Below are 22464 nucleotides of genomic sequence, written 5' to 3'. Positions count from 1 at the left end.
GTCACTCATGCATACATGTGCAGGGAGGGAAACCTGTGGCATTGGGTATACACACCCTCCCCCTGGAGACAGCATGCCAGGCAGTGCATGGCACTACCCCACACTCCCAGGCACATACTGCATCAGTCCTACTACATGTGTGGCCCCCCTGCCCTACCACCGCACTGTTGACGACTTACCACCACATTTGGGGCACCATATAGCCTTGGGTACTGTGTGAGCACCTCGTCCACAAGGACCTCCATCTCCTCGCTCGTGAAGGGACTGGCACGGATCTTCTCTGTCCTTGCCATCACTGTGGACATGAGACAACAGCGGCTGAATTGGGTGGTGAGGGGTCTCAGGCAGCAGTCCCTGGAGGCAGCAGCAGGTGAGGGGTCTCAGGCAGCAGTCCCTGGAGGCAGCAGCAGGCGAGGGGTTTCTGACAGCAAGCTCTGGAGGCAGCAGCAGGTGTGGGGTCTCTAGCAGCAGGCTCTGGGAGCAGTGGAAATGTGAGGCTCAATTCCACACATATATAGCCCCCTGGGGTCGTTTCAAATGTGCAAAGCTGCAGCAATTGATGGTCCAGGTCTGCCTCTTTCAAATGTATCCAATGACCACCCCCGCGGTGGCGGAGCACGCCTACCGCGATTTTCAAAATTGCATCATACCACCGCTATCAACCTTCCCTTTGGCTCTAGGGCAAGCTCCATGGCGGGGACACACCGCCGGGGCCCGGTGTGCGCTAGCGCGATGGTGTATCTTTCAAATGCATCCAATGACCGCCTCCGCGGTGGTGTACCGCGATCTTCAAAATTGCATCATGCCACCGCTATCGAGCTTCCCATTGGCTCTAGGGCAAGCTCCATGGTGGGAACACACCGCCGGGGCCAGGTGGTAGCTACCACGATATGGGTGCCATACATTGACACGAGGCACCACGATTTAGGCAGCGGAGCATACCAACCGCCATTTCCCCATGTCTCCATGCCTATCACTACCGCACTTGTGTGAATGGGGGTGCTGGCGACACACCGCCGGGGCCAGGCGGTAGCTACCGCGATATGGGTGCCATACATTGACACAAGGCATCACGATTTAGGCGGCGAAGCATGCCAACCACAATTTCCCCATGTCTCCATGCCTATCACTACCGCACTTGTGTGAATGGGGGTGCTGGTGACACACCGCCGGGGCCAGGCGGTAGCTACCGCAATATGGATGCCATACATTGACATGTATGGGTAGGGTGTGCCTTCAAGGGGTTTATTAAAGACTTAGTTGTGTAACTTGTTTATAGGATAAATATATACCTATAACTGAGATCAATCTTATCTTTTGGTTTCCAGAAGGTTATACACCATGCAATAGTCAAATGTGTATACGGATCTCAATTTACATTAATTTCGGAATATTTATACAGTCAGAATACAGAGAAATGAAAAATAGACAAAAGGTGTGTGAGGAACAAAATTCATTTATATCAGTGAATGGTAGTAAGGGTACATAAAAATAAGAAAGTTGTATATCACAAGGGAGGCATGATTATACATCCAGTTATTACTCCACTGTACAATATATCAAACACTTTTTCAAAGATATATGATCAATTATCTAGAAAGAAGTGTGACAGTCGACGTTTCGGTCTTCATACGTGAATTTGTGAGACCATCTTCAGGACAAGAAGTTTAAAAGTTGACCCCTATAAGTTAAAAAGTATATAATGAATATATAAACTATACAAAACACACACCTAAGACAAAAAATAATAACAATTTGAATAATCATTGAATAAAGGAAAGTCAATTCTGACATTTCAGAAATGTTGTATCAGTCAATTAAACATCCAATGATTGTTGAACAAGCTAAAATGATGAAACACTTTAGTCAAAGTCAAATGGTCACTTGTATTAGGGCTCCATCTTACTAAATTATACTGTACTTTAACAATAATCGTTTAAACCATCTCGTTTCATTTCATGGTTAGACAAGGCTAACTGTTTATTCTATGTCATCACTCATAATGACACATTCAAATGACATAATCAACGAATAAAGGAAAATCAATTCTGACATTTCGCAAATGTTGTATCAGTCAATTAAGCATCTAATGATTGTTAAACAAGCTAAAACGATGAAACACTTTAGTCAAAGTCAGATGGTCACTTGTATTAGGGCTCCATCTTACTAAATAATACTGCACTTTAACAATGATCGTTTAAGCCATAAATTCATCTCGTTTCATTTCGTGGTTGGACAAAACTAACTATTTATTCTGTATCTTCACTCATAATGACAAATTCAGATGACATATTTCTAGGGAGAGAATTTGATTCGTCCTTTCCTCAAAACTTAATAGTTTCTCACACACCTTTTGTCTATTTTTCATTTCTCTGTATTCTGACTGTATAAATATTCCGAAATTAATGTAAATTGAGATCCGTATACACATTTGACTATTGCATGGTGTATAACCTTCTGGAAACCAAAAGATAAGATTGATCTCAGTTATAGGTATATATTTATCCTATAAACAAGTTACACAACTAAGTCTTTAATAAACCCCTTGAAGGCACACCCTACCCATACATACTATCTGCCCAAGCCCTCAAGGGTATATTGGGTTATCCATTACATAGATTGTGTTTAAGCGCAGACAATTGTCTGTTGTGGATCACTTTTAAGTGGTTTTTTATTATTTTTTTGATTGCCTCTAAAAATAATAACGTAGATGTCTGAAGCAGAGACATTATCCTATACTGATGATTATATATTGAAAATCGCTAGCGGCCCCTCACTATTGGGCAATAAAGGCCTCACCGCCTCTTTTCCTTATGAGTCTGATCTTAATCAACTCGAGCGTCTTAAAAAGAAACTAGTACGAACAGAACTCCATGCTAAGTTTCTGACGGACTGTTTGAATGCAAATATCATCCCAACGGGTCTCCAGATCCGAAATGTTCCAATAATTTTTACTGACGACGAGGAATTTAAAACAGGCTTTAGCTTTTCTGCCAACAAATGCTCTCGCACTTGGATGGTTTTAAGTATAGAAACTGCCATCAGACAACTGAAGATCCTAGCTAAAGAAATTGAAACTTTAGAAAAAAAGATATTAGGTGACTCTGCTATTACTAACGGTAAATTCCTCCTTGATAAGGTACAGCAAACAATCAAAGAATTCGAGGAATTCAACGCTCATAAAAAAACTGAGAAACTACAAAACGATATCAAAAGATACAATAAAGAAAAAACGTATCCATACCTACAGAAGGATTTCTATAATCCTCAAAATTCTGCCCAAATACCAAAGAAGAGAATTACCTTCTCAGATACCAATTCGGATACTGGTAGCGATCAGTCTATAGACACAACCTACCGCCATTACGATCAACAACCTTCTACCTCTAGGCAGAATTTTTTAGGGCAGGACCGCCGAGGGACAGGTCCCCCTCGGAGACAACGGGGTTCCAAACGAGGATGGTACCGCAACCAATATACACCAGGGTTCCGTCAGACACGCAACCAGTATTACGAATGGTAGCACCTGACCAAACAATACCGATTTTCAACCTATCGGCTCATACCCTATCTGAACAAGAAATTGCGGTTCTTTCCTCAGGGTTGAGCTTTGTGCCTACCTATAAAAATGACCTATTCAACACTAAATTAGAAATCCACAAATTCTTCCGCACTGTGAGATTAAAAAACTTCTTCACAGGAAAGGAAAATTGTTCTGACAACGATGTCACAGGTCTAAAAAACAAATCAACGTTTTACCCCAGTAACTGTATGGTAAAAAAGGAAATACTAACATTTGAGAATGCAATTCTCATTGAGATTGATAATCTCTTCAAACAGAAGATACAATATAAATCTAATTTTTCAAAAGAAAAACAAGTTGCATTGCAAAATCTTCAATCACTCCCTAATGTCCTGATAAAACCCGCGGACAAGGGCGGTGGGATAGTCCTCTGGGACAAGGACAAATATACTGAAGAGGCTCTTAAACAATTATCCAACCCTCTACACTACAAGAAACTTGCAACTAATCCCACAAACAGACTTACTACAGAAATATCAAAACTGAGCAAGTTAGGTTTTGATGGTGGTTGGCTCTCAGAGAAAGAATCTGCCTTCCTCGTCAATAAAACACCGACCGTTCCTGCTATATATTTGCTCCCAAAGGTGCACAAAGACCCTCTAAATCCACCTGGTCGCCCGATAGTTTCGGGTTGTAACTCCATCCTGAAGCCATTGGCCCAATATGCAGATTTCTTTATCAGACCATTTGCTGTTAACCATCCTGCATATATCCGAGACACTATGGCTGTGATTAACATAGTTGAAAATTTTGAATTTGATCCCTTGAATGAATACCTGGTCACCATGGATATAGAGAGCCTCTATACGAATATCCCTCAAGAGGAAGTTCTACAGATTCTATGCAACCTTCTAGACACCAGAGCCAGACCACATCAAGTGCCTACAGAATTCATTATTGAATGTGTTCGTATCTCTCTGTGTGAGAATTTTTTCCTTTTTCAGAATACTTTTTATCAACAACGAAAAGGAGTAGCGATGGGAGCTGTTTACGCCCCAGACATTGCGAACATCTATGTCTCTGTATTTGAAAACGAATTTATATTCAATGTAACGAACCCTTTTTCCGCTAACATCATGAAGTGGCTTCGCTATATAGATGATGTCTTCTTAGTTTGGCATGGCACAAAGGAAGAACTCAACACCTTCCATGTCTGGCTTAACCATAGAAATGCACACTTGAAATTCACCATGGAATTTGACAATGCGGAGATTAACTTTCTGGATATAACTATCAAGAATGATATTTCTCACCATTTATATACCACCTTGTTTACAAAACCAACGTCCAGAAATACCCTGCTTGAATATCAAAGTCACCACCCTCAAGCCCTTAAAGATGGCCTCCCTTTTGGGCAGTTCTTGCGTTTACGCAGAAACTGTACCTTTAAAAATGACTACTTCATTGAGGCTAAAAAACTTACAGAAAAATTAAAAGCCAGGGGTTACCCATCCAAACTTTTAAAAAAATCCATGAAACGTGCATGGTATAACAACAGAGAAATGTTGTTGACTGTGAAAGATCGTCCACAACAACCTCATCTGGTGTGTGTCTCGACTTTCGGAACTCATGCTAATGCTATAAAGAAGATTATTAATCGACACTGGAATTTATTAAAAAATCTCCCTGAATTCCAGTCAAAACCCCTATTCTCTTTCAAAAGGGGAACCAACCTTAGAGACCGTCTGGTTAGAGCATATGAAGACCGTCCTAACAACACAGTAGACAACATGAGACAGCTGGTCCCCATTGTTGGACATTTTAAGTGTAATATGTGCTTAGCATGTAACACCTCGCAAACAATCAAAAAATGTACCATCAACGGTATTACACTCACCCTTAAATCATTCTCCAATTGTAATACTTGTAATGTAATTTATTGCATACAATGTCCGTGTAAATTACATTATATTGGCAAAACAGTTCAACCAATCAAAAAAAGGATTCTACAACATCAATCTCGGATAAGATGTCACACAGAAAATGCACCACTCGTGGAGCATTATCAGAGACAGGGTCATTCAGATAAAGATATGAAATGGTGGGTACTAGATGTGATCAAACCCTCAAAGAGACAAAGTAATGTAGACCGACTTTTGACCTTAAAGGAAGGTAAATTGATCTGCATGACAGATTTGATCAACCGTGGTCTCAATTCAACATCCGAATGGCACACTTTAGCTTGTCTCTAGACTTCAGCTACAATCCAACGACATGTAATCTTTTATCTGTAATAGATACTGGTCTATAACGTATAATCTATAAATAGCTCTAGTCTTATGTATAATTACTGTTTTATACTTGATCAAACTACCTGTGAGCTATTTTTGAACACTATACAGGTTTATACGATGTTGAGATCTATATCTATGTGTATTAAACTGTTGATGTTACAGCTGCTAACCTAAATACCACTGATGATAATAAGGACACTCTGCTTGTAACAGCCCTTCAATATATGTAATTTAAATACTTGCAATCACCCTGTAACTAAAATGTATAATATCCGATCTTTGATTCTATTGATGGCATAGTAGTCATAAAGGTGGGACATAGAGAACCAAATAGGTATCTGTATACACAATCTTTGCTACCATGTGACGAACCAACTCCGTCCTGTATGCATAATGAATACCCTAATTTCAATTCTTGATGACGCAGTAATCATAAAGATGTGACATAGTATATAAAATATGTGTTTATATATACACAACCCTTGTCACTAAGGGTTAAATCAACCTCGTCTTGTGCACACAATGACTGTCCTACCTCCAACTTTTGGTCACATAGGTTTAACTGGAGGTACACTGTTGGAGTGTGTGTTCCGTTATATAAGTACGTCTAAGAACTATTAAGAGTTTATCTCAATAATTTATCCTACATACTTCGACTATAGGGATCAATTAGTTTAAAATAGAATATAATCAATATATCATCGATACACTAAAAGAATTTGACAAACATACTATATTCTAGCGTTGTTGATGCAAATATCCCATTCCAACATGGCCGACACGGATTTCTGTACCGACATACCATGTGACCTACTTACAAGTCCTATCTCTATACCGCCACAATATGTATATTTAAGACCAACCGATCTCGGCAGTTCCAATGCTCGATGCCGCGATTCAACGTAGATGACTGCTGTGCTCACGCCAGGTTAGTTGTTAGTTTTCGCCTGGCCTTTGCTTTCAATGCCCCTAAAGTAGTACAACTTAACCTAATACTACCCAATTTCCTTTTGCAGTAATTTTCGTGGGATTTAAGTAAAACGCCCCGTAACGGTGACAACAATTCCCATTGCTCGATTTACGCAGCAAGCGATCACAGCGCCATTCATATTGGGCTTAACTCTGTCTGAACCAACAGTAAGACCACTACGAGGTTGGTTGATATTTCTTTCACTTACTATGTGTGAGGTTATTAACAACTGTAACCACAACACACTAAATGCTCTCATTTTCCTCTTGCAGTTTTTAAATACACGAATGACGTTTTCTGCCGGTGTAACTACACAGTACCCTTAAGACTTCGACAATTTGCCTCTCAAAAACCGCCAAATTTAAAAGGTACCTCGATATACTTTTACCTTTTTGGCTTAGATACATTTTCAGTCGCTCTAAAGCATTTAAGACTTACGATATGATTTCTCTTTACATAGCGTTAAGCGAGAGGTTTTAATTTAAATCTCGATACAAAGAAAGGAAGATATCCACGAATTCCATAATCAATTCAAAACACTACGAGGTAAAATTACTTGCATTAGTTAAATGATGTTTCTCTTGTTTAAAATACATATTGAACCTTTTTGGATTATCACGGTGATTCAATAACAGTCTTTCACATTATTATGTGTTCAATTTCATAGCTTTAAGTGCAACCATGACTAACTTCCTCCTTATTACAAAACTTTGTCGCGATTCGATCCAAACAGGGCCTCAGGCATTCACAACAACCCACAATCTATTAAGTTTTGAGGAAAGGACGAATCAAATTCTCTCCCTAGAAATATGTCATCTGAATTTGTCATTATGAGTGAAGATACAGAATAAATAGTTAGTTTTGTCCAACCACGAAATGAAACGAGATGAATTTATGGCTTAAACGATCATTGTTAAAGTGCAGTATTATTTAGTAAGATGGAGCCCTAATACAAGTGACCATCTGACTTTGACTAAAGTGTTTCATCGTTTTAGCTTGTTTAACAATCATTAGATGCTTAATTGACTGATACAACATTTGCGAAATGTCAGAATTGATTTTCCTTTATTCGTTGATTATGTCATTTGAATGTGTCATTATGAGTGATGACATAGAATAAACAGTTAGCCTTGTCTAACCATGAAATGAAACGAGATGGTTTAAACGATTATTGTTAAAGTACAGTATAATTTAGTAAGATGGAGCCCTAATACAAGTGACCATTTGACTTTGACTAAAGTGTTTCATCATTTTAGCTTGTTCAACAATCATTGGATGTTTAATTGACTGATACAACATTTCTGAAATGTCAGAATTGACTTTCCTTTATTCAATGATTATTCAAATTGTTATTATTTTTTGTCTTAGGTGTGTGTTTTGTATAGTTTATATATTCATTATATACTTTTTAACTTATAGGGGTCAACTTTTAAACTTCTTGTCCTGAAGATGGTCTCACAAATTCACGTATGAAGACCGAAACGTCGACTGTCACACTTCTTTCTAGATAATTGATCATATATCTTTGAAAAAGTGTTTGATATATTGTACAGTGGAGTAATAACTGGATGTATAATCATGCCTCCCTTGTGATATACAACTTTCTTATTTTTATGTACCCTTACTACCATTCACTGATATAAATGAATTTTGTTCCTCACACACCTTTTGTCTATTTTTCATTTCTCTGTATTCTGACTGTATAAATATTCCGAAATTAATGTAAATTGAGATCCGTATACACATTTGACTATTGCATGGTGTATAACCTTCTGGAAACCAAAAGATAAGATTGATCTCAGTTATAGGTATATATTTATCCTATAAACAAGTTACACAACTAAGTCTTTAATAAACCCCTTGAAGGCACACCCTACCCATACATACTATCTGCCCAAGCCCTCAAGGGTATATTGGGTTATCCATTACATAGATTGTGTTATACATTGACATGTGGCACCGCGATTTAGGCGGCGGAGCATGCCAACCGCCATTTCCCCATGTCTCCATGCCTATCACTACCGCACTTGTGTGAATGGGGGTGCTGGTGACACACCGCCGGGGCCAGGCAGTAGCTACTGCGATATAGTTGCCATACAACCGCAATGGCCATCTGGCAAACATCAACAGTGCACAGTGCCCACATGGTCAATGGCACATCATTGTGCACACGATGCCAATGTTCCATTTACTCCACTGATGGCTACACATGCCATGTTTGTGTGTGTGATTTCGTAGATTGGCCTGTACTCACTCACATGTCACTTATGGATTTGGTGGTTGGGTGGGCAGGACAGTGTTGTTCTGGACTTTACAATGTGTACACATGTCAATGTATTGAGGTGCAGTGACAATCACAGCAATGCTCGTCTCAATGAATGATGATCCATTTTGCATTGCCTCTCATGCAGACATTAGTCATTCCTGCGCCGACGGTGGTTATTGTGTGATGGATCTGTGCCAGGTTGTAATGACGCATTAAGGTGTGACAGGTACAGCATCTAGGTATGAGACAGTAGGTTTGTTGCACATATGCTGGATGCCATACTCCCAGGCGTGTCCATGTGAAATGTGGCCATCTCCCTATGTGCATTCACATTGACCAAGGTGGTGTTTGAGGTACTTGTCTTGTGTAAGTTGACAGGTGTGCCCTTTGTGTAGATGAAGGTGTCCTTACATGTAAGCTGGTCTGTAACTCAATATTGATGGCAGTCATTGTTATTGTTGTGTCCTCAAGAGCGTGATATGCTGTGCACATCTCATGATGTATTGCATTGACATGTGTCCACTATCATCTCAAATAGGAGGAGGCCAAATTTGATTAGTCACTTCACGACATAGAGGATGTTGCGATCATACGGAAATGCTGTCTGGATAGAGCCACCCTGAAAACCCTATGTGAACTGTTGGAGCCCCACCTGCAGCCTCGCCGGACATATCCAACAGCTTTCACCCCTACTTATAAGGTGATGGCGGTCCTGCATTTTTTTGCCACTGGATCATTCCAAGAAACAGTGGCTAGCGCCGGTGGGATGTCACAACCGATGTTCAGCATGGCGCTGCGTGATGTACTTTCCGCCATAATGATATACAAGGACAGATACATCCATTACTCCAGGGGTGCTGAATTGCCAGCTGTGAAGGGAGACTTCTATCCCCTTGGACACATCCCCAATGTTGTTGGTGCCATTGATTGCACCCATGTCGGGCTTGTGCCAACACAAGCCAGTGAGCACATTTTCAGGAATCGCAAGCATTACCACTCCATAAATGTGCAGGTGGTGTGCCTGGCAGATATAATCATCTCCCACATGTGTGCCAAATTCCCAGGCTCGACCCATGACTCCTACATCCTGCGGAACAGCATTGTGCCCCAGGTGATGGCTAATCTGCTTCCCAAGCGTGCATGGATTGTGGGTGAGTATGCCTAGTCATATTGCGTGCCGGGTGTGTGGGCTGCTGCCCTCAGCCTCAGCGACATTGCAATGTCTATTTGTGTTTGTCATACCTAGGTGACTCTGCATATCCCAACCGTCCCTGGTTGCTGAGCCCACTGAGGAATCCCAGGACCGCAGCTGACGTCCGCTACAATGAGGCACATGGGAGCACACGTTGTGTGGTAGAGCGTACTTTTGGTCTGCTCAAGTCACGTTTCCGCTGCCTGGACAAGACCGGAGGTGCACTGGCATACTCGACTGGGAAGGTGTGTCAGATTGTAGTGGCATGCTGCATGCTCCACAACCTAGCCATTCGCAAGGAAATTCCCCTGCTCCTGGATGATGGTGAGGACCCAAGGCCCCAGCCCGCAAACCAACCCGTGTCCAGTGATGAGAACAGTGGAGAGGAGGAAGGTGTTGACCTGCGTCAACAGCTCATCACACGCTACTTCACTTGAAGGTGGGGGACAATGTGCAACATACCCATTGTCTGCTGATATTGCTGTTGTCATGAAGGGGCATGTGAGAATTGTAACAGCAGCCAGTTGTAGACCCAGCGGTGTTTGGCAATGTCTCTGGGACAGGTCATTTGGGAACATCTAAGTGTATGTTGACACTTGTTCCACATTGTGACGTGTGGATGTTGGGTTATCCTGATGGTAGGGGTTGTGTGATGTCTGTGATGCCACACCCAGACCAGTGAAAAGAGTTCTGTTGTGTTTCCCTAGGTGCTTTCAACTTCTCCTTGCCTACATGCAGCCCATGCTCCTGGTACATTGTGATCCTGTTGAAGGCTGTACATCCTGCAATAAAGACGGAGCAGACATGACAACATGTATGTAAGGATATTTTATTTGCAATGGTGAGATGCGAGGGGGGTGTACAATTCCATTGGGTGGTGGGGTGGAGCAGTGAGCTGACAGTTGTGGTAGATGAGATAATCAAGTAGTCACCACATTGATGTGGTGACCCAGTCCAACAGACAGATGCCATTCACAAGGCAGTGTGGGGAAGGACAGTCCAAAAAGTCAATGCAGTGGGGGAGAGGGTTGCCATCATGGCTGGCCCCGTTGGCAGGGGCTTTGCCTCCAGATACACCCAGGGTCTTCTTGGGACGGCCCCTTTATCGTTTGGCAGGGTGGGCCCTGCTGCAGGGCCAGTGGGATCTGAGGACTCACCCCTCTCAATGGGCGCAGGGGAGGATGGTGAACTGTCATCCTGCAGCCCACCAGAGGGAGGTGGAGGTGTTGTCTGTGGCGCATGCCTGTCCCTCAGTACCGCCACTTGCTGGCCCAAGAGGTCCACGATTTGTCCCATGCGGGTGTCAATGGACCTCATCAGCAGGATGAGCTTGTGCAACAGTTCGTCCGACCGGCCCGTTCGTCCCTGGGCCTGTTCGTATGCGCCCAGGACTCTGGTGATGTGTTCCAGGGATTGGGTCCCAGCCTCCTGGTGTCCGTTGGTGACCCTGCCCCTCCCACCTGCCCTGCTGCCACGGACCTGTTGTCTCACCACTGTGGGCACCCGCATCTTCTCCCTGCCCTCTTCCGTCGGTGGTGTGTGCTGGTCATCCTCTGGGACAGGGAGGGTGTTGTAGGCAGCACTGGTGGCGGCGATGGTGCTGGATGTGGGCGCACAGGCCGTGACAGCAGGGGTCTGCTGTGAAGTTGTTGTTGCCGCAGATGTGGTGGGGAGGACGATGGGGTCCTGGGACCTGTTCCTCCCTGGCAAACCAGATGGGCCGGCTTCGAGCTCATCGTCCATGGAATCCTGGGAGTCAACATCCGAGAGTCCATGTACCGGAGGGGGGGGGGGTAGACTGGCTCTGCAGGTTGCTGGTGTTGTCCTCTGCAGTGAGTTCTTGGTCACCTGTGGGTCAGATGGGAAATGGTCATTGCAGTGCACCCGGCAACCTTTGTGTGTGTGTCATTCACTTTTTGTACACTGCACAATTGACAGATCATCACATTGTTTATTGTGTGCACTACTGTGCTTCCTGATGATGCAGTGGTACATGCATTACTTGTCCATGGTGTTAGGTGTCAAGGCATACCATGCGACCCGTGCACAATTAAGGATTACAGGGACTTGTTGCCATCAAGGGCCTGGCACAACATGTGTTTAATTGAGAACTCATTGTTGATTTGTCTGACCCGGCAGACGTCACATCTGGCCATGGACTGGCCATTGTCATCTCCTGCATACCTTTGTCCTGTCATGTGCATATCTTGATTTGTACCACCACACATGCTTTCATATTTTTCGAATGGTCCTTGTTGCACTTGCCCCATGGCGATGCACATGTAAATAGGTGCTGTGCATGACTGTGCCCTGACTTTCTTCTACTTGTGCATTGGTGTGTCACACTTTGGTAGCTGTGACAGTTTTCTTAGCTTATCTGTGTGCACACTGTGTTTGGCAATGGGTTAGGTGTGCCTCTTTGTGCAATGAGAGGGCTGGTGTTGTCATATGGCACCATTTAATTTGTGACAAATGGGTGGGTGCACATACTGGCTACTTACCTGTAATGTGCCCACATTTGGGTTTGTTATGTCACACATGTGTGTGTGCGTGGTGGCCGCTTACATCCTGCTCAGTGGGGTCACGGTCCAGAATCATATGTTTACCTACCTGTAAGTTTGTTTGGTGTACTGCAATGGCTTCCCACTGCTTCTGGGGGGTGGAGGGAGGGCTTCATCCTGCTGAGGTGGGGGGCAGGGGGCATGGTGGGAGTGGTAGTGCAGGCCTCCCACCCCCAAACACCCTCACTGTGAAGATGGCTACCTACCTGTTAGTTTGATGAGGGTAATGTGATGGATGCCACATGCTTCTGGGTGGGAGTGAGTGCTCCATCTTGCTAGGCTGTGGGAAAGGGTGCATGGTGGGAGTAGTGGTACAGGCCTCCCACCCACAAACACCCTCACTGTGAAGAAGGCTACCTACCTGTAAGTTTGATGTGGGTTGTGTAATGGCTGACACATGCTTCTGGGTGGGGCGGGGAGGGATCCATCTTGCTAGGCTGTGGGACAGGGGGCATGGTGGGAGTAGTGGTGCAGGCCCCCCACCCCCAAACACCCTCCCAGGGAAGATGGCTACCTACCTGTAAGTTTATTTGGTATACTGGGATGGCTTCCAACTGCTTCTGGGTGGGGGAGTGCTCCATCCTGCTCAGGTGTGGGACAGAGGGAATGTCGGGAGTATTAGTACAGGCCTTCCACACCCAGACACCCTCACTGTGTAGATGGCTACATACCTGTTAGTTTGATGAGGGTGATGTATTGGCTTCCAACTGCTTCTGGGTGGGGTGGGGTGGGGAGAGGGCTCCATCCTGCTGAGGTGGGGGCCAGGGTGCATGGTGGGAGTAGTGGTACAGGCCTCCCACACCTAGACACCCTCACTGTGAAGATGGCTACCTACCTGTAAGTTTGATGAGGGTGATGTAATGGTTTCCAACTGCTTCTGGGTGGGGTGGGGGGAGGGCTCCATCCTGATGAGGGGGCAGGGTGCATGGTGGGAGTAGTGATACAGGCCTCCCACCCACAAACACTCTCACTGTGAAGATGGGTACCTACCTGTAGGTTTGTTTGGTGTACTGCAATGGCTTCCAACAGCTTCTGGGTGGGGGAGTGCTCCATCCTGTTCAGGTGTGGGACAGAGGGAATGGTGGGAGTAGTAGTGCAGGCCTCCCACCCACAAACACCCTCCCAGGGAAGATGGCTACCTACCTGTAAGTTTGATGAGGGTAATGTAATGGCTGACACATGCTTCTGGGTGGGGTGGGTGGAGGGCTCCATCTTGCTGATGCTGTGGGACAAGGGGGCCTGGTGGGAGTTGTAGTGCTGCCTGCCTGTACACATGCCCCCATGGTAATGTTGTTAGCTACGTTTGGGGTGAATGGGAGTGGGTGAATGTTGGATCTGTGAGCCATGTTTTTGTGAGTGTGTGGTGCAGATGGATGAAATTTGTCCTAGGTGGTGTAGCTTTGTAGTTGTGCAAGACAGTACATAGCAGAGTGGTGGTAGTCATTGTTTGTACTTATCAGCCTCCACTCCCCCGGGTACTCCTGTGAGACTCTCTGGATGCAGTATGGAAAGCACATTCTCCTCCCATGGTGTGAATGGTTTTTGTGGAATTGGAGGACCACCGCCAGTCCTCCCATTCTGGGTGTAGAAGCAAAGGCAGTGGAGGAGAGAGCCTGTGTAGTAGACCAAAGTTGGGTTATATAGTACAGAATTAAGAGAAGGACGAAAGAAAGTACGTAGGGATGACCGTATTAACAAAACCCCAAAAACGTAAGGCCAACCCTCCCCCTCATTTATCCACCTACTCTCCCCACTCATGGAACCAGGAAGCAGTGGAGGCCTTGAGTTGCCCCTAGCTGAGCCTACTCAAACCCACATGGCAAACAACATAAACTAATCATAAATGCAACAATCCTCTCTAACACTGGTAGTGATCAACAATAAAAGGATATCATCCTTAAAAAACAGTTGCCTACTAAAATCTGCATTTCAGGAAATAGAGGTATTATGAAAGTCACCAGAGTAATCTTCAAACAGTGAAGTATAGATATTTCTAGGAACTAAGTTGAAGATCAATGAAACAATGACCAGACCACGACTCTATGTTGAACATGTCATGGGTCTGCTTCAATTCCAAATCATATAATTAATGCTGGACTTGCGCAGAAGAGAATGCTGATTTAGAGCATATGTTATTCTACTGTAATAATGTACAGTCCTTTTGGGATCAAATAGGGAGCACCATACAGGATATATTCTATATACAACTTTCTCTTAATCCCATCAGCATCATTCTAGGCCCATGGCACGAGTTCTCAATCCAGAATCTCACTGAGGACCGTCGATGATGCATCGGGTCCAGGGAGCTGTATGGTTGTAATGCGACTCAAATCCACCATAAATGATAAACTAGTCCTTGGCAATTTTAACTGACATGTGGATGGTATTCATAATAATATGGTGCAAATTTTGATTAACTCATGCACAGCCTTAGACATGCAGCTATTGAAGACGGGCCTCACCCACTCAGAAGGACACCCATTGGATCTCGGTTTCTGTCATCTTTCTTAGATTCAACTTCATAGCTGTGGTGTGGTCAGTTCATAAACTAATTCTATTTCATATTCTCAGTCAAAATAAAATGACACCTGTCAATTCTCAGCCCTCTACATTTGTCTGGACTTGGACAAAACTAGAAATAGAGTGTCAGAGCACTCACTGCTCCATTGTACACAGAGACATTAAGATAAGGCACGCAAAATTGTAAAAGTAGGGAAGGGTTTTGGAAAGTAAGAAAGCAAATTGGCAAATAAAAATCTATTTCAACAATATAAAAAAGCTATTAAAAAAGCCGAATCTTTGTACCTTCACAGTCGTATTTTAAATTCAAAATATCCAATTAGCAAAGTTGTTAAACTATATAAGAGTAAGGCACACCTACCAGCAGGAATCAATCATATAACTTCCATGCAAGAGCTATGTAACAATTGAAACATAATCTCGGCCAAGTAAACTGGCCAAAGACATCTGCTAACAGGGATCTTAATGATTTATTTTGGTCTTTCTTTGAAGTTGCAACAGTGGAACAGATCTCCAGAGTGCTGACATCTCCACGCGAGCCTTCTCACATGATGCTTGTCCAGTACACTAGAGAAAAAAAGGGGGCAGGTTGTTTTATTCCTATGCTGACTGACCTTTGCAACTCTTCTTTTCAGGGGGAAATTGTTCTACCAACTGGAAAAAAGCCCTGGTTACACTCCTTATTGAAAATGCCCATGCTTAATCCAACAGTATTGCCCAACTATCGTCCAAACTCTCTTTTACTTTTTTGTGCTAAAATCAGAAACAGTGGTAAGCAGACAACTCATGACAACTCACATAATCGATATCCCATCAATTTTCTTCCTGCCTTAAGGAGGTTGCCAACTGGATGAATTATAACTCTCTAGTACTAAACGGAGCCAATACTGAGGGGCCGATTCCGATCCTGGAAAAACCAGGTACGAACCGTCGGTCGGAGTGTTTTCTCCGTCCGACTCGTACCCGGTAAAAACACCATACAAACTTGCAAGTACGATTCGCACGGAAACACCATTTCCGTACGAGTCTGAAAAAACACCAACCGACTGCAAAGGTACGCGCTGGGGGTCCGCACCGACGGGGGTAGGGGTACGTGCCGTACATACACGGGTGGGGGTCCGCACCGTACATACACGGGTGGGGGTACGTGCCGTACCTACGGGGGTGGGGGTACGTGCCGTACATACACGGGTGGGGGTTCGCACCGTACATACACGGGTGGGGGTCTGCACCATACACACACGGGTGGGGGTACGCACCGTACCTACGGTGGTGGGGGTACGTGCCGTACATACACGGGTGGGGGTCCGCACCGTACCGACGGGGGCATGGGGGGGTACGGCGCGTCCTTCCGCGGGGGGTACGGCGCGTACATACGGGGGGCTGGGGGGGACAGCGCGTACATACGGGGGGCTGGGGGGGACGGCGCGTACATACGGGGGCTGGGGGGACGGCGCGTACATACAGGGGGCTGGGGGGACGGCACGTACATACGGGGGCTGGGGGGGACGGCGCGTACATACAGGGGTGGGGGTCCGCACCGTACCGACGGGGGCATGGGGGGGTACGGCGCGTCCTTCCGCGGGGGGTACGGCGCGTACATACGGGGGGCTGGGGGGGGACAGCGCGTACATACGGGGGGCTGGGGGGGACGGCGCGTACATACGGGGGCTGGGGGGGACGGCGCGTACATACAGGGGGCTGGGGGGACGGCACGTACATACGGGGGGCTGGGGGGGACGGCGCGTACATACAGGGGGCTGGGGGGATGGCGCATACATACGGGGGGCTGGGGGGGACGGCGCATACATACAGGGGGCTGGGGGGGGGGACGGCGCGTACCGGGCACCTGTTTGGACGTCTCCATGGTTGCTATAGGAGTTCGCTCCGGACGGTCTTTTTACCATACGGTTGTACAATCGGACGGACGGTATGAATCGTACTTGCGCGCTCGGACTTCAGTTTTGACATTCGTACGTAAAAATGTCCGGGGACGTGTCGGACAACTTTTCCGACACGAGGACGTGTCGGGGAATTTACCCAATGCGATTCGTATGGACTTTTTAACATACGAATCGTACTTGCCAGTTTGTACGGGACTTGTACGATTCGTACGGTAAAAAATCCAGATACGATTCGTACGGGGAATATTTTTCCAGGATCGGAATCGGCCCCTGAGTTGTTACTTTTGGAGACAACGACATGTGGACAGAGGAATTATAAGGATATAATGGTGGCACTGTAAGCAACTTTGAAAGAGGAAAACCCCCTAGAGGCTTTGGCACTAAATATTGTCCTAGTCTTACTGAGGATTAAAATCTCAAATAAAATATTCATTCTGGGCTTAAAGATAGGCATGTCCCAAATGAGGGAGTCAGGTTAAGCTTCATGAAGGCAGGTCACAAAATAATGCCATCTGCTCATGTCAGCATTTACGCAACATTATCAATGCTATGATATTAGTGGAATACATGCCTAAGGCTGCTAATAAATATATACAGCGGTGTGCTATTTGTCAACAAATAAAACCCTCATTACTGCAAGGCCCAATCCTCTACCTCTTATTACATCAGATACATCGTTTGGTGCTGTTTACCTTAACATACTGTGTCCGTGTGACACCAAAAGAAAGGAGGGTGACAAACAATCATATATTTTTGGGACCTGGAAAAAATAACTTTCTTAGATGTATGAACAGTGCTACAGAAGCTCTCCATTGAACAACTCCCCTGAGACTCCCCTCGGAGGGCAAAGGGCCAATGAAGATTACCACATAAGATCTATCCTTAGGGAACAGTTTAGACCGCCCTACAAAATTCAATTACAATTGTGATATCACTTACGATTCCCTCTAATAATGGTGTACAGTAATGGAATTGTGTGTTACAGATAAAGTACGAATCTTTTACAAACTAAAGGGCTGGCTGGCCCGTGATTGATTACTTGTTATCGATGGTTTGTTGAATTCTGGGTCTAACCCCACACCAACCCCCGAACACAGCTCAACTCTGGGTCAAGTGCTGAAGAGGTGCACTGGGTGCTGAGTTTTGGGCTCAATGATAGCTTCAGCCCCAGCCTACCAGTGGTAGAGGGCTTGATTGTCAGAAGGTGAGCCCTGTAACTCCATGACTGCCCTGTGACATCTGAAAAAGTTCCTACAGGAATGTAATAACGAAGGGAGTTAATTAGAGTCTGGAGGATGCAGGACATCTGCAAAGAATCGATATCGATGTCCTGTCTGCTCTATTTAAAGTGTATACTTACGTGTGCACTCTAAATAGAGCAGCAATTATATGGGCCTGCTGGGAAGTCAACCACCACTAATGGATCAGAGTAGATAATACACTAACCTGAAAAGGTGCCAACAGTGAGGGATTGGCAGGTGGGAATGGAAATGACTCTTTGGGTCTTATTGAGGGTTTGGCAGGTGTGGGACATCCGCTACAAAAATTGGTGGATGCCTTGTTCGACCTATTTAGACTCTATAGCCAGGGATACATTAGTGGTAGTTGACTTCCCAGCAGGCACATATCATTGCTGTATCACTACAAGAGTCCATGGTGAGCTCATCCAGTGTGTATGAGAGTCCAGAGTCCTTCTTTAGAAGAACCAGGTGACAGGTGCAGCTGATCTCATCCAAGAATAAATGTATTTTGTCAGGAAAGAGAAAGCTCTTTGTCTAAAGATATGTATACAGTACCCTTTGTCGTTATACTACTGCTGCTAAATTTGTATTATACAATCCTGCACTAAGCTCACTATCCAATCAGCATTTAAAGAACTCTGTCAAATGTATGTGTTTTAAAATATGCAAAAGACTTGTGGACATCAAGTTCAGATCCTTAAAACAATAAAAATGAAGGGCATTTAAAGTACCCCTAAAATTATTCAAAAACTTTGTGAACAGTTCCAAATGTGACCCTTTGAAAGAAGGAATTAGTCTAAACTCTGGGGAAGAGTCCAGTGCCAAACAACAGGGTCAAACAATGGTTTCAGGCCTGTGGAGTTTGTATATTCTTCAGAGCTTAATTTGAGGCGGTGGTTGCCAGAAGGGGTCACCGGAACTTATTTTTGGGGTCCAGCACTTATTTTTCAGGAAAGAATTTCGATTGAACAGAGCACCACGAAGCAGCCAGCAACCCAAGAGCCTTAGATCTTCACGGATGATTTGCTGTGCTTTATAAATCTGATTGATTAATCGAATGACTTTTCCTCATCAGACATTTCAAGAGAGGGAAGCACATACATACAGGAAGGAAGGAGGAAAAGAACGATGGAAAAACCTTCACAACAGGGGAAAGCAGGAACCTGCAAAAGTGAGATAAATGGGCAAATAGTGTGTGGTAGTCGATTAAAGAGGCCTGAAGTGGTTTTCAGGCTATACAACGGACTGTTGAGCCATTCTTTGGGTACCTGAACTCATTATTTTACAAATTAAGCACTTATCTTCCTCACAGATAGAAAATCGGGACATCAGGAGTATATGCCAGAGCTCAGTGGACAGATTTTGTAATTAGTTTCTAGGAGAGCATTTTTCCCTAGAGTAATATAAGGGTGCACAGACAGAATATCGAGTTGTGATTATTGAACTACCATAGAATCGAGTTGCAAATATCGTGATACAAGAATATTGGCTGCAAGAATATCATGGTCCAGAATATAGACAGTAAGGTAAGAAATATAGTTTTTTTTAATATCAAAGTCAGTAATATCATTTGTAAAAATATTGTTGTTTATAATATAGATTTTTATATGAGCGTGATGTAGTTTAGTATGTATTTTAAAAGTATGTGATCTAATTTTTTTGTATAAGTATTGCTTTTTTTAATGCATGTGTACATTTTTTAGAAGAGAATAATTTGATGTTAATTAAATTATGCATTTTTTAGTTCTGTAGCGGGTTGTGGGTTTATAGGGGAATAGGGTGAGAAGTAATGTAATTACAAAAAGATAATTATTAATTTTTATTTATTAGTATTTATATATATTTATTATTAATTGGTTATTTATTTTTATTATTTAATTAATTGATAATTCTGTTAATTGTGTTATTATTAGGGTAACTAATTAATTAAAAACTAAATATGGAAATTGTGTAATTAATTAGAGATGTGAGTTGTGGGGTTTATAGTGGTAAAGGGTGGGAAGTAGATTAATTTCAATTAATTAATAAGTTGTTAATTGATAATATTTTAATGATGTTAATTAGTTATGGAAATTGCGTAATTATTTTTATGTGTGTGTTGTGGGGTTTGTTGGTAACCCCATACTCCCGCCCCATATGTGGCAGTAGACAAGCATTTTGATTTATATAAGGTTATTAGTTCCGCTACGGGCTTACGGCCCAACTTGCACGTAAAACGGAAAAGACCTTCCACAGCACGACTAGTGTTCTGTACCCTAGATATAATGAGGTTTTCCCAGGTCAATTTATTATTAAAAACATTCCCTAGATAATTAAAATTCAAGACTTTTTCAATGGTCTTTCCCTTTACCATGAACTTTCTAGATTTAGTAAAACTTGGTCCACAGACCATGACATATGATTTAGTAAAATGAACCTTTAAATCTAGAGCTAACATAAAATTTGTGAATGTGTTCAGTGACTTCTGCAAGCTATTCACGGTTAAAGCCATTAAAACAGTGTCATCTGCATATGATAACAACGGAATCGGCTTACCCCCTATTCTAGGGAAATCTAACTCCTGATCTTTTAGAGCTGATTCTAGACCGTTTGTGTATAGAAGGAAGAGAAAAGGGGCCAATATGCACCCTTGACAGACTCCCTCTGTAGAGACAATGGCTCCTGTCCTTTCTCCCTTAGGTCCAAATCTTATAGTTACGGTGGTGGTTGCGTGCAACCTACGCAATAGGGTGATCAACGGCTCCTCAAAACCCATTTCTCCCATCATAACCCACAGTTTGCTCCTATTAACAGTATTGAACACACTGGACAAGTCCATGAAGGCAAGGTGTATTGACCCCTTCCTTGCCTTCATGTACTTACCCATGATCAGCGCCAACTTGAGACACTGTTCGCTTGTCCCCTCTTCGAAAACCATATTGTGTTGGGGACATTAGACCTTTGGAGTCTGCCTAGGTCTCAAGGTGTGCTAAAATCCCCCTCCCCAATACCTTGGCCGTGGAGTCAATTAAGGAAATGGGCCTATAACAAGCCGGATCCTCCTTCTTTCCCTTTTTGTAGACAGGGACCACAATGGCCTCTTGCCATGATGTTGGAATAGGACCCGTTATTGCTGCTCTAAAGACATTCGTTAGGAGATGTACCCAAAGTTGACTATTGCTTTTAAATAAATCAAGTGGTACCCCATCCGGGCCTGGGGCTTTTAGATGTATTCCTCTCTGTAGGGCCTCCTCTACCTCGCTCACTGAGAGTTAGGCGCTTAAATGGTGCGCGGTCAATGGATTTGGTTGTTCTACCAGGCTTAGTTCCTGACTAATTATACCATTCAGGTTAAAAATCTTAATATAGTGGGATTCCCACATGTCCCCTGGTATCATTTAGTCCATACCCCCTGAGTCCTTTGAGAACAATGGGCGGTTAATTACCTCCCAAAAGCACCTGGGGTCTTTGGGCGCACTTGCTCTCTTCAGATCCTCCCAGGCCTGCTTCCTCAGATCTTGCTTCCTCTGTGCCACTATGCGCTTATAGGACTTCCTTGCACTTTTAATTAAGTCCTTATCTCGCGGGTTTGTGTGTAGTGCCTTACAAATTCCCTGAAATCCCTGTATAACCGTTTCAGGGGGGCGGGGTCATAATCAAGGCATTTCAGGAAATACCTTAAATTTGTTTTTACAATACTTTTCTCAAATTGGGGAGGGTTGATCATACTCCACTTCATTCTCACTCCTTGATTTGGATTATACTGAAGGGGGCGGCCATCACCTTCATTCTCCTGGGCAGCTACAATTAGAGAGGCAATGAGAGGCTTGTGGTCGCTGGCATTGTTTGGCTCCACCTCAAAACTAACTACAAGGGAGGCATATTTTCTAGATATTAGCATGAAGTCAATAACGCTTCCACTACCTCTGCCCATATAAGTGGGGTACTATATTTCTAAATTACTGACCAAATCATCACGATAAACACAAATCATTCACAATGATAATATCATAT

General features: G+C 43.9%; 1 protein-coding gene across 2 annotated transcripts in view; it reads right to left on the bottom strand.

The window, feature by feature from the left end:
- Nucleotides 1–11060: 11060 nt before the first annotated feature.
- The window catches only part of LOC146810416 (uncharacterized), a 40549-nt gene continuing 29145 nt past the window's right edge, over nucleotides 11061–22464 (bottom strand). For both annotated transcript variants that reach the window (XR_014966586.1, XM_085617420.1), the window contains exon 4: nucleotides 11061–12093. Coding sequence is in view for 1 of the 2 variants with exons in the window: in XM_085617420.1 (XP_085473546.1) it covers nucleotides 11218–12093 (876 nt within the window). In the remaining variant the exon portion in view is untranslated. The remainder of the gene's footprint in view (nucleotides 12094–22464) is intronic.

Source organism: Triturus cristatus, chromosome 7 (genome assembly GCF_964204655.1).
Source record: "Triturus cristatus chromosome 7, aTriCri1.1, whole genome shotgun sequence".
NCBI classification, from domain to species: Eukaryota; Metazoa; Chordata; class Amphibia; order Caudata; family Salamandridae; genus Triturus; species Triturus cristatus.
Note: the sequence above shows the minus strand (reverse complement) of the source record. Positions and strands in the feature narration are given on the sequence as shown.